Source organism: Urocitellus parryii, chromosome 7 (assembly GCF_045843805.1).
Source record: "Urocitellus parryii isolate mUroPar1 chromosome 7, mUroPar1.hap1, whole genome shotgun sequence".
Lineage (NCBI taxonomy): Eukaryota > Metazoa > Chordata > Mammalia > Rodentia > Sciuridae > Urocitellus > Urocitellus parryii.
In genome coordinates, this window is record NC_135537.1 from 138,962,519 (window position 1) to 138,974,917 (window position 12,399).

At 49.5% G+C, this 12,399-nt stretch overlaps 1 protein-coding gene across 4 annotated transcripts in view; it reads right to left on the reverse strand.

Annotated features, from left to right (window-relative positions):
• Window positions 1-12,399, reverse strand: part of Rph3al (rabphilin 3A like (without C2 domains)) — a 149,721-nt gene that overhangs the window by 87,038 nt on the left and 50,284 nt on the right. For all 4 annotated transcript variants that reach the window (XM_026388869.2, XM_026388871.2, XM_026388870.2 and 1 more), the window contains 2 exons: window positions 2,692-2,804; window positions 451-594 (listed from right to left, as the gene is read on the reverse strand). In XM_026388869.2, the coding sequence (XP_026244654.2) occupies window positions 451-594; window positions 2,692-2,768 (221 nt within the window). In that variant the 5' untranslated portion in view covers window positions 2,769-2,804. The remainder of the gene's footprint in view (window positions 1-450; window positions 595-2,691; window positions 2,805-12,399) is intronic.

Consider the following 12,399-nt stretch of genomic DNA (forward strand, 5'->3'; position numbering starts at 1 on the left):
CAAAAAACATTGGACAACTGAACTGTGGTCTGCTCTGGGTATCAAAGGAGCTGAGAACGAGCTGGAAGCCTTGGGTGGAGTCGTTCAGGTTCAGCCAGGGCTTGAATCTGTCCCGTGGCTGAGCCGTGGCTGACGGGCAGGTGTGTGGAGCCCACCAGCCCCTGACAGGGCTCACCAGGCTCATTCATGGGCTGTGACCTGGGCCTGTACGTCAGTTGCCATCCCAGCTTACAGAGGGGCATCCTGGGGCTTTGAGGAGCTAGGTTCTTGCCTATACTCCAGGGGTGTCTGGCAGAGGAGCGGGGGGTGGGGGTGGGGGGTCTCCTGACCACGCCCAGTCGGGCCACAGAACACCAGGACCGAGCTTTCCAGCCTCCCCACCCATGGCTCACACCAACAGCCTGTCTTTCTCCCACCAGGCTCACTGCTGCCTGGCTGGCCAGTCCTTACCCGATTCTCTGCTGCTCCATGACGTCGAGCCGCTCGGCCCTCTGGATGACCTGCAGGATGGCCTCCACCTCTGCCGGGCTGAGGCTCTGGCTCCTCCTCTGTTTCTCGGTCTGGTAGGTGTGCACAGACCAACCCGTCTGCAGCCTTGGGAGAGAACAAGGGCACCGACCGTGAGGCCTGGTGCAAACTCCAGCACCCTCACCACATCCACAGAGCTGCAGTATGGCCTGGGGACAGTCCAGGGGCCACGTGTTTAGAGGTGTCACATGAGAGCTCCTATAAGGCATGGGTATGTGCCTATCGTTAGGCTGCAGCACTATTATGAGGCAACATGGCACCTGCTGTCTCCCCCTCCAGAATGGGAGTTTCTAGAAAGCCAGACCGTGCCCCCATCTGGTCCTGGCTCACTCATCCATCCTCCTTTTTACATTCAAACCACACCAGCCTCCTGTCAGCACACCTACATGCCATGTTCTTTCCACCTCAGGGCCTTTGCATATGTTGTTCCTTCTGCCTAAAGCTTCCCTTGTATCTCCATCTAACATTTACTCCTCCTCTGAGTCTCAACATAAGCACCACACTCAAAGGAAGTCTCTCCTGACCCCCAGACTAAGTTAGCACCCCTAACCACAAGCCCCACTGCCAATGATCACTGTGAAAACAGCTGTAGCACATGGGTAAGTATTTGCACAAAGCTGGCCTCCCTGTCTTTGCTTTAAGACAAAGGACTGTATAGCAGTCTTGTTCACTGCTCTACAACCAGTGGTGGATAGTGCCAGAGGACTGGCAGGAAGGCCTGCACTGCAGAGGCCTTGGGCTTGCTTGAAGGGTCCCATGAGGCACAGCTCCCCACTCTGCAAATCCCTGATTTGCACTACTCTCCTGGACACTGCCAGGCCCTACTGGCAGCATACCCTGGGGGAAGAGACACAGCATTGGCTTTTCTGGAAGAATCTCAGCCACTGAGCAGGAGCTGCAGTTAGAGAGAAGGACAGGGACCCTGGAGGGGTGAGCAGGGAACATCTGGCCCTGTCAGAGCTCTCCCCAGACTCCTTGCCCTCCCAGGAAGGGCCCGTCGTCTGCCTGGCATTGGAGGACAGGGGCCCACCCTGCGTCCCTGGTCATTCTCCCTGCAGGGGAGAGGCGGAGGCAGCTAAGGGGAGCCAAGCCATCCCAGTGAACCGGACAAATTAACTGTGGGGCAAAAATTCCTGCAAATCATGCATGACACCACTCTTCCTGGGCGTTTCAGATTCATTTTCCTATTTCTCTTTGAAGTTTCAGCTCTGTCCCCCCCGAAGGCTCATAACATCTAATTGCAAATTTCTCTCACTTGGTCCCTTTTGGGAAATAGTGGCTCCCCTAATTGGCAGAGTTTGACAGAGTCAAGGACAAGGACACTCTAGAACTTACCAGACGCCAGGGACCCCCACCCCTCAGAGGAGCAAAGAGGGATGGGAAGTTTGGAGATGCATCCGAGAGCCACACACCCCCAGTCCAGAGGGACAGTGGAGGGAGTAGCTGGGTCCAGCCAGAGCTGGGGGGACACCTGGGTTAATGGGAAAGTCACGACTCCCCAGGGCACAGGCCAAAGCCAGGAGGTAGAGAACCCTGCTAAGAGCACGGGAGAGACCTGAGAAAGAGCCCAGCTGGGTCTCGGCCTGAGAGACAGCTCTTCATTTCTGGAGAGGGCCTTGACCTGGACTGTGTGACCAGGCCAGGCACTGGACTCTGAAGTGGGCATCCAGAGACTCAAGGCTCTGCCTCAAGGGACTTTCAGACTCAAGCCTCAGTGACAGGAGAAAGGGAAAATGAGGTGGTCAGGTCCTCTGTGGCCTGTTGTGATCACAAACAGGCACGAGAGTCAGCTGGACCAGATGTGGGTCCCAGTCTGCCCACGCACATGTTAAATGACATGGGCATTTAACCCAATGTTAACTTAAATGATAACATTAAATGTTAACTTCATTAACTGGATGTTCATTAACTTGAATTTAACTTAATGTTACATCACATGGGTATCCCTTTCCTCATCTGAGAAATGGGAACACATTCCACCCGGTGGGTAAATGACTAAATGAGTGAAGCGCCCAGCCCAGGGTCCAGAGTGTGGCGTGCATTTGACGGGCACTTCCCTCCAGGCTTTGCTTCAACTCCCTGGGAAGGAATCTTCCCAAAGGAAGGAAGGAAGCAGGGAGGGAGAGGGAAGGGACAACCTGGTGTGGCCTTGGAAGTACTCACTTGGCTCGCAGGGCAAGCTGCCGATCATTAGGGCAAACCCACTGATCATTCCCACTGCCGAAGATGGTGTCAGCCATGGCTCAGGGCACCCGGACAGGCACGGGGAGTCACATCTAGAAGAGAAAAGGGAGAAGACAAGAGAGCATGTCCCTGGCTGGGATGTAGATGGCCGACAGAATCCCTCTGCACTCAGGCATGGGACATATGGCACTTCCAGCCTGTTCCCATACACCATTCCCGCTGATGGTTTCTCATTCCTCCAGCAAAACACAGCTCCCTCAGAGCTCCAGAATCCTGGGTGGGTGACTGGGTGGATCATGTGGCTAGGTGACCAGAGCAGACAAGATGGGCAGGATATCAGAGGGGAAGTTCAGAAAGAGAAGAGGTGCAGCCTCGGTAATTTTCAACTCGGTTGGCAAGGTCCAGAGGGCAATCCAACCCTGACCTTCCAGGACAGCCCCCGCCCGAGCACATCTCCTCCAAGAGGGTCCAACCAGGAGGCAGGGGCCAGACAGCTGGGGAAAACCCTCCTCTGTTCCCAAACCTGGGGGATCCAGAATGGCAGCCCCAGGCCTCCATGATTCATGTTCCCCAAGGGATCACACGGAAGACCACAGCACTCTGCAGAGCAGGGGAGAGGGCAGGGAGGGGACAGCAGCAGCAAGGATCTCCACCAGGCACTGTCCACCAGGACTGGCCCAGAAACCTGCTCCAGAAAAACCTGGTGGTTTAATACAGTCTAGCTCGGCCACCAAGGATGGGGCCACCTCTTTAAGGATCTATTATGAGAATGCTACTCGCGCATATTGAAGGAAAGGTGTGTATGTGTGGAGAGAGAAAGAGATGAGCAAGGAGAGTCACCCTCACCGCCCTGTTCTGATCTAATCTAGGCCAGCGAGTGGTTCCCAAACTCAGGTTTTTAGAAATATTGAGCTGGGCCAGGTATGGTGGCGCACACCTATAATCCCAGCAACTTGGGAGGCTGAGACAGGAAGACTGCAAGTTCTAGGCTAGCCTGGGCAACTCAGCAAGGCCCCAGCTACTTAGCAAAATAAAAAAGAAAGAAAGAAGAAAGGCTAAAATGCAGAAATGTAGTTCAGTGGTAGAGTGTCCCTCAGTTCAATCCCCAAAAAAACACTGAGGTTGGGGCTGGGATTGTGGCTCAGCGGTACAGCGCTAGCCTAGCACGTGCAAAGGCCTGAGTTTGATCCTCAGCACCACGTAAAAATAAAATAAAGATATTGTGTCCAACTATAACTAAAAAATAAATATTTTTTTAAAAACCCACTGAGATTGGACATTTGTTTGCTATTTCCTCAAAATATTAAACACAGACTTACAATCAAGAAACTCCACTCCTAGGTATATACTCAAGAACACAGAAACCTATTTTCACACAAAAACCAGCACAGGACTGTTCATAGCTATATTATTCATAATAGCCAAAAAGTAGAAACAATTAAAATACTCATCAACTGATGGAGAAATAAGATGTGCCATAGGCATATGATAAAGATTCTTTGGCCATAAAAAGGAACGATGTTCTGATAGCTGCTATTATATGGCTGAACCTTGAAAACATGTTGCTAAGGGTAAAAATATCACATATCATATGATCCCATTTATAGGAAATATCCAGATTAAGCTGATTTATGGAGACTGAAAGTAGATTAGTGGCTGACACAAGCTGAAGGAGTAGTTTGCATCCTCCCCCACAAAAAAACATGAACTTTGTGGGATATGAATCACCACCCATTTGATGTTTTGTTGTTGTTTGTGGCAGTGGTGACTGAATTCAGGACCTTACTCTACCACTGAGCTATATTGTCAGCCCTGTTTTTAAAATTTTTTTATTTTGAGACAGGGTCTTGCTAAGCCGCCCAGGCTGACCTTGAACTTGCAATCCTTCCCTCCCAAGTAGCTGGGATTACAGATGTGCGCCACCATGCCCAGATAAATGTTACAAGATTTTTCGAGGACTCCAAACTATCTGGGTTATATTTATTGGTATGAAATGTAAAAATTAAAACAGAAATTTTAAAATTATTGTTAATTAATTAAAAATAATAAGCCCACTAGGCTATTATATGGTATATAAAAATAACTTTTCAAAACAAACAATTAGTGAGATGAATGGCATTGTTTTGTATTTTTACAAATCTATATAATTTGTAGTTTAACAAAGGACAACTGGATGTTCTTATCTGCTTTTTCATTCAACCTTTGGTGATATGCTGTTTTGTTAAAGTCTATTCAGAGTGTCACAGGTGTGCAAGACAGGTGGAAGAAGGAGGAGGATTTTAATAGCTTTTCCAGATAATCGTGGATATTTTTCTCTGATACGCCACCAACACTCCACAGACATCAATTTTCTTAAAGATTAGCTCCAATGTGGCATCTAAAACCACATGAACGAACTTTTCATTTTCTGTACATTTGTAAGAAAATGAACAAGAGTCTTATGATGATAAGAAAAGTAGTTTTGACTTCATGGACCCCTGCAAGGTGCTGGTCCGTGCTTAGAGAACTGCTTCCAGACCAATGTCACCCCATTTCTGTGACGACCAGCAGGGGGCAGTGTGCAGAACACAGCTGACTGGCCCCTGCAGGAGCCAAGCCCAGGACCTTACCAAGCTGGTCTCTATCCCACAGGCACATTTGGGCACCTGCTCTTGCAGATTGGACCCAACATTACACTGTGAGCCACATGTGGAGACCCCATAGGCAGGCCCCCAGGGCAGACCCAGGGGCTGGCCAGATACCAAGAGCCTCCCCAGATATCACCCGGGCCCTTCTCTCAAAAGATGGTAACTAACATACAGGTCAGGAAACCACAGGCTCAAAAAACAACATTCCTCCAACTGCTTTCAACCTGTGCCCCAGCCTCAGCCTTTGAAGCACTGTGTATTTCTGAAGGGGTTTTGTTTTTGTTTTTAATTTGTTATCTTGTGAATAGCAGAGTCACACTGCTGTGTGGGTGTGAAATGCATTACTCTGTTCAAAGCAAACATTTAAAACGTACTACAGCTCCATACCCCTGTTCCTTTTTTTTTTTTTTTTTTTTAATATTCTGGGAGTTTCAAGAAATGGAAGGAGCAGTACAGCTCCTGATCCAACCTGCAGGGGGCGCTACCGCCTGGGCCACCGCGCTCAGGACAGCAAATCCTGAGCCTTCCAGCTCTTTCCCCAGGGGGTTGTGCACAGTGAGGGTGGGGGTGACCACTCTCTGCTCTACCCTGTAGAAACTGGGGAGTAACAGGGCAGTGACAGTCCAGGGAACCTCAGGAAGATCCCATCTCTGCAGAAGCTTCTGAACTAAAAGACCATGAAGTGCAGGGAGGGGGGCTGAGAAAAGAGCCCCGAGTCCTTGATGCCGAAACCTTCATCACCTTGATGAAGAATGGAAGCACCCAGAAGATGGAGGCCCCCAAAATGGGTGGTAGATGCTCTTCACAGCTCCCCAAAAATCACCCCTACATAGATCTCTAGGGGATGAACTTCTTGTCCCCTTTGGGTCACTTTGGGGCCAGAGTTTGGGGATCACTGGTAAGGGACATCTCAAGGTGCCATTTAGCTGTGCTTTGATCCACTGGGGGTGTATTCCTTTAAAAAAAATTAATTAAAACTACTTTTCTTATCATTGTAAGACTCTTGGTCATTTTCTTACAAATGTACAGAAAATGAAAATAAAGGTGTATTCCTTTAGCCAAAACAATCCATCCATCTTCGGCCAGTCACAGGCCATTCTGCTCTGTTCTTCCGAAATCTAATCATTATTCTTTGACGGACGAGAAGAGAGAGAGAGGTAGAGAGGCTGAGGAAAGGCGCAGCTAGCTACGCTGGTCCACGGCCCTCAGACTAGAGCCACTTTCTCTGAATCACGTTGTCACCTTCTGCAGCAAACTCAGGGGTGGGGGAGGGCTTCGTGGCAGGGCAAGAGGTGGCAAGAAAGAGACCTGAGCGTGTCTGGCTTTTTGTTAGAAGCCCAGGGACAAGTCAATTACCTTCCTGGGGCCCTCTGTTCCCCCGTGGTACTCGAGGGAGCTGAGGGGACAGGCTGAAAAGGCACGCACCCCGTCCCCACCCTGCCGAGCTGCACGAGGAGGCAGGGACAGGAGGGTCCTGGGAGGTAGGGACTGAGCCCCTGCTCCAACCTAGTCCACACAACAACGAGCTCCTCCCACCCGCCACACCTGTCACTGTTGGAGCTTCAGGAGAGACAAGTCCAGAGTGACATGCTATGGAGAATTCAAGGGAAATGGAAATATGTCGCCTTTGGGGCTCAATTCCATGGCGCTGACTGGGAAGGTTCATCTCAGATGCAAGTCTGTGGCTGAGCATGTCCCCAGGGGTGGCTCTGAGCAAAGGTCAGGAAAGAGAACACAGGAGCATTCAAGTCCCAGCTCTGGGACCAGTGTCCACCCCAGACTGGCTGGCATCTGGGAAGACACAAGTGTCCTTTACCCGCACAGAGCAACCTCAGGACAGATCAGGGAGAGGAAGAAGAATTCCAAGAGGAACATTTTTGGAATCTGCCAACAACCAGCGTAGGTTCTCCAAACCTGTTCAGCCTGAGTGGCCAGGTCTCTGACTTGGCAGCAGATAAGGACCTCACGTATGGACCCTTCTCCCTGGCTCCCAGACTTCTTCACCAGGGGCTTCTCTGCCAAATGGTGTGCTCACCTTCCCCCCCCACACACACATTCCTGAGCTCTGTGCCTCCTCAAGGGTGGTCTCGAACAAGAGGGGCAACCCACACCCTAAAAGTTGGGTCCTCCAGAGTTCCATAGAACCATATTGTATGTGATAAATATGCACCATACCCTTGTGATAATGGCAGTTAACTAGACAAACATTAACTTATGAGGGAACTAAACTGGGGCTTATAGAAGGTGGTTTAAAAAGCAGGGAGGTGCTGGTGGGACTGCAAATTGGTGCAGCCAATATGGAAAGCAGTATGGAGATTCCTTGGAAAACTGGGAATGGAACCACCATTTGACCCAGCTATCCCTCTCCTTGGTCTATACCCAAAGGACTTAAGAACATCATATCATAGGGACACAGCCACATCAATGTTTATAGCAGCACAATTCACAATAGCTAAATTGTGGAACTAGCCTGGATGCCCTTCAATAGATGAATGAATAAAAAAATGTGGCATATATACACAATGGAATATTACTCAGCAATACAAGAGAATAAAATCATGGCATTTGCAGGTAAATGGATGGAGTTAGAGAAGATAATGCTAAGTGAAGTTAGCCAATCCCAAAAAACTAAATGCCGAATGTTTTCTTTGACATAAGAAGGCTGATTCATAGTGGGATAAGGAGTGGGAGCATGGGAGGAACAGACAGGGCAGAGGGGTTGGAGGGGAAGGGAGGGGGCATGGGGTTATTAATGATGGTGGAAGATGATGATCATTACTATCCAAAGTACATGTATGAAGACACAAATTGGTGTGAATATACCAATTATATAGCCAGAGATATGAAAAATTGTGCTATCTATGTGTAATAAGAATTGTAATACATTCCGCTGTCAGATATAAATTTTTTAAAAAAGCAGGGAGGTGCAATTCACAATAGCCAAGCTATGAAACCAACCTAGGAGCCTTCAACAGATGAATGGATAAAGAAATGTGGTATATATACCAATGGAATATTACTCGGCCATGAATTAGAATGCAGTTAGGTCATTTGCCAGTAAATGGATGGAACTGGAGGCTAAAATGCTAAGTGAAATAAGCTAATCCCAAAACACCAAAGGCAGAATGTTCTGATATGCAGATGCTGATTCACAATAGGTGGGGAGATAGGGGGTGGTTCACCAGATTGGACAGGGGAGAAGCGGGGAAAGACAGTAGGATGAATCGGACATCACTTTCCTGTGTTCGTATATGGACACATGATCACTGTAACTCCACATCATGTACAACCACAAGAATGGGAAGTTATACTTATGGATGCAGAGTATGTCAAAGTACATTCTGTGTTATGTATAACTGAAAAGAAAAAAAAAAGCCAGAAGGTGAATCCACCAATTAGGGGGAGAGAGGGAAGGAACGGGCTTGGAGGGGAACAGAGGTAGGGCTGGTGGACCAAGACTGGCCAAGTGGAGCTCTGGTCACCTCCTCTGTAAACCAGAGAGAGATGGCACAGAGGGTCTCTGCGGTTCTCTCAGCTGCAACATGAAGAGGCCAGAGGACTGGGGTGTGTGCACGTGTTGGATGAAGAACGTGAGTTAAGGCTGTTGCTGAGCAGGGCACGCAGGTCACAACCAGCCCCGAGGTCCTGCTTCTGACCCATCTCCTCTCCCCATGAGGCTGTGGACTCCCTGGAAGCCCTGCATCCTCCCCCTCTCAGCATCCTGGGGGCCCAGCCCAGGCCCTTACCAGACAAGGAGGAATTCAGGAAACAAACAAGACAAACAAGCAAAGAACAGAAGGGACTCTGGCACGCTCTGTCACTTGTTGACTCAGGCAGTTTGTTCCTGGGGATTCCCTATGGGGTAGTCAGCCGCAGGGCGGTGGCGGTCTGTCTGACAGCTGAGCTGATTATCCACCAGGGGCTGCTGTGCCCACCAGCCCTTCCTGTGCCAGGAAGCTGCAGCCTCCTGGTGCCATCTTGACCTCTGGGGGAGGGGGGATGAGCTGAGCAGAGCTGCACCCAGCTGCCCAGGCTGCCAGACAGACAGACGCTCAGATAGTCTGCCATGCAGAGGCTGAGGGGGCTGCAGGATGGGGGACAGGGAACAGGAGTGGTCTGTGACAATTTCTGGAGAAAATTCTTAGGGGATACAAGTTCATAAGTTTTAGGGCAACTTTTGGAATCAGGTTTGTAAAAACTGAACACATTCTTAAAGGGAGATTCACTTCTGCCCCTCAAGTCAAAAGCTTGTGGCCCTGGGTATTTGTGACCATAGGCAGATGCTGCAATCAGAGGGACTTCTCCCAACTCAGCAGCCGTCATTATGCAACCTCACTCGGCTGTCGCCTGGGCACTGTAGGATATTATAAAGAAAACTCCCCAAATTCACTCATCACCACCCCCCATGATGACTCTTAACATCTTAAGGGTACACCTTCCAATTTTTCCTAGGTATGTAAGTGCAGACTTATTTTTTAAATATTTATTTTTTAGTTGTAGTTGGACACAACACCTTTATTGCACTTATTTATTTTTTTATATGGTGCTGAGGATCGAACCCAGGGTCTTGCATGTGCGAGGCGACTGCTCTACCACTAAGCCACAACCCCAGCCCCAAGTGCAGATTTTAAATAAAATCAGGTCCTTACCACTTATATTATTTACTATTTTATACTACATGGTACTCTCCCACATTATGAAAATTCTTCAAAAATACGATTTGCAATTATAGGTTAGTATTCTGGATATATTTTACCACTTTCCTCCAAATTTCCAAAGAACAATATTATATGTATTAAACATGCACTCTATTCGTGGCAATAATTAACTGGACAAAAATTAATTTCTGAGGCAACAAACCAGGGGCTTATAGAAGGTGGTTGGAAAAGCAGGAAGATGAATCCCCCAATTGTGGAGAGTGGGGAGCGGGGGAGAAAGAGAAGGAGGGAAGGGGGCAGGGAATTGGCTTAGAGGGAAACTGAGGCCAGTTTGGGGACACAGAAATGATTTCCAATTTTGCTCAATATATTCAACACTAAAATGGATATCCTGGGAGATAAATCCTAGTGCCCAGCTCTGATGACTTCTTTAGGATACATTCCCAAAAGGGAAAGGAAATGTGCATTTTTTGGAAACGTACTTTTGAGTCAGCTTTTCTACAGTAACGTTCAGAGCCACTCCAAGCTGTCAGCTGCAGGCAGGCCTCCTGCCCGCTCTCTCCAAAGTGCATCTAGAATTGGCCATCATGAAAAATCGGCTGGAGGCAGCTGTGCCCTGTTGGCCTCATGTGGATTTTGTATTTCTGAACCCAGAACTCAGAGATGGAAGAAGCTATCTGTGGATCTCCTATTAGCTGGTTTTAATAACATGTACCGTCCGCTAATCGCTTACTCAAAAAAAAAAATAAAATAAAAAATAAAAAAAGCCTCTTCTTTGCAAACATTCGTATCCACTTAAAAGAAGGTCTCTACCTCCCTAACAGAGTTCACGGGCTCACAGTCGAGAAAGCCAGCACTGGCTTCAGCATTCTGAGTGCTGACCAAGTGGTCCAGGCAGGTCAGGTAACTGCTGGCCAGCAGAATATTCTCCACTACACAGGAGCAGGGGCTGGCTGAGGCAGGAGGATCACAAGTTCAAGGCCCAGCCTGGCCAACTTGGCAAGAACCCGTCTCCAGGTAAAAAAGTCAAAGGGTTGGGGACGTCATTCAGTGGTAGAGCGCCCCTGAGTTCAATCCCCAGCACCAAAAGAAAAAAAAATGGGGTGAAGACCTCTGTGGGGTCCTGGTGAGGATACTTGTGAGAGCACATTTCTGTGACGCTCAGAGCAGCACAAATAGTCATTACCCCAGGAAAACTGCTGTTCAGCCCCCAACCTTCCCAACTTGAAATAGCTATTACAGAATATGAAGATATGACCCATCTGCAGCTGCCTCTGGCACACACCAGGCTTTGAAGCAGACGCTCAGAGGGCAAAACAACCTGCCCCTAGAGAAGCAGGATGCACGCTGGGGGAGCCTCTGCCTGCATCTGGGGATGGGCCAGGGACAAGGTAGCTCCTACCACTCCCATCTCCCCTCCTTTGACCCTGCTGCTGTTCTAACCTCCTTGATTTCATTTCAGGGGCACCTTGGTGGATACGACTGAGCCGAGGAGACTCCCCAGGTTGTGGCCCAAATGAGCCAGCTTGCATGGAGCTGTAGGGTGTCAGCAGCAGTGACAGCGGTCAGTGGACCCAAGCACTCGGAACCAGAACATTTACTTAGCCAAAAGTCTGCCTTGATGAAGTCACATGTGTGACCCCCATGAAATACCCCCCAGAGAAACACATCCCTGAGCTCAGGCGTGAGAGGGTGTGGGTTCCCAGGACAGACCATCTCTGTGTAAGAAACGACCCAGGGAGAAAAGCAAGAAAGAAGCAGGCAGGGGACGGCTGGAAGGAAACCGTATGCCTATGAGGGGACCCTGACATGCAAGGGCGAACACAGGCCACCAGCAAGTGCAAAAACCCTGGTTTCTAACAGCCACGGGGAGAGAGCAAGCACTTGGGGCCACCGCAGCATTATCATGGCAATATACAACAAATGACATCTGGCAAATAAAACCCCCACTCTGGCTTTCAAGATCCAGCTAAAGATCTTGGCAGTGAAAAGACCAGAAGCCTGGCTATGGGGCAAAGAGGAGAGGACTGCAAAACCCACTCCAACCCCACCACGTGCCAGGGGACGAGAAGAGGGCACAGGGAAGGGGCTGGGGCATGAGCAGGTAGCCTCTGGCTTCATCTGCCCTGCAACCCCCGCGCCCCACCCCCCCACACACACAGCTGCATGGCACAGGCGTCTCAGCCTCCCCGGGAGAGGATGCTGTGATCCATTAGTCATGTCTGCCCTGGTGTGGGAGGGAGAGCGGCTGTATATTTGCTACTGCCAAGTCTGCCATCCCAAGACAGCTCGCTGTGCACAGACCCTGGTGACAGGGGAGAAGAGGAGGGTGGGAAAGAAGGAAGGAAAGAAAAGCCAATACTTGCCACCAAGCTGGTGCTTCCAAAGCCCTCAAAGGCCCC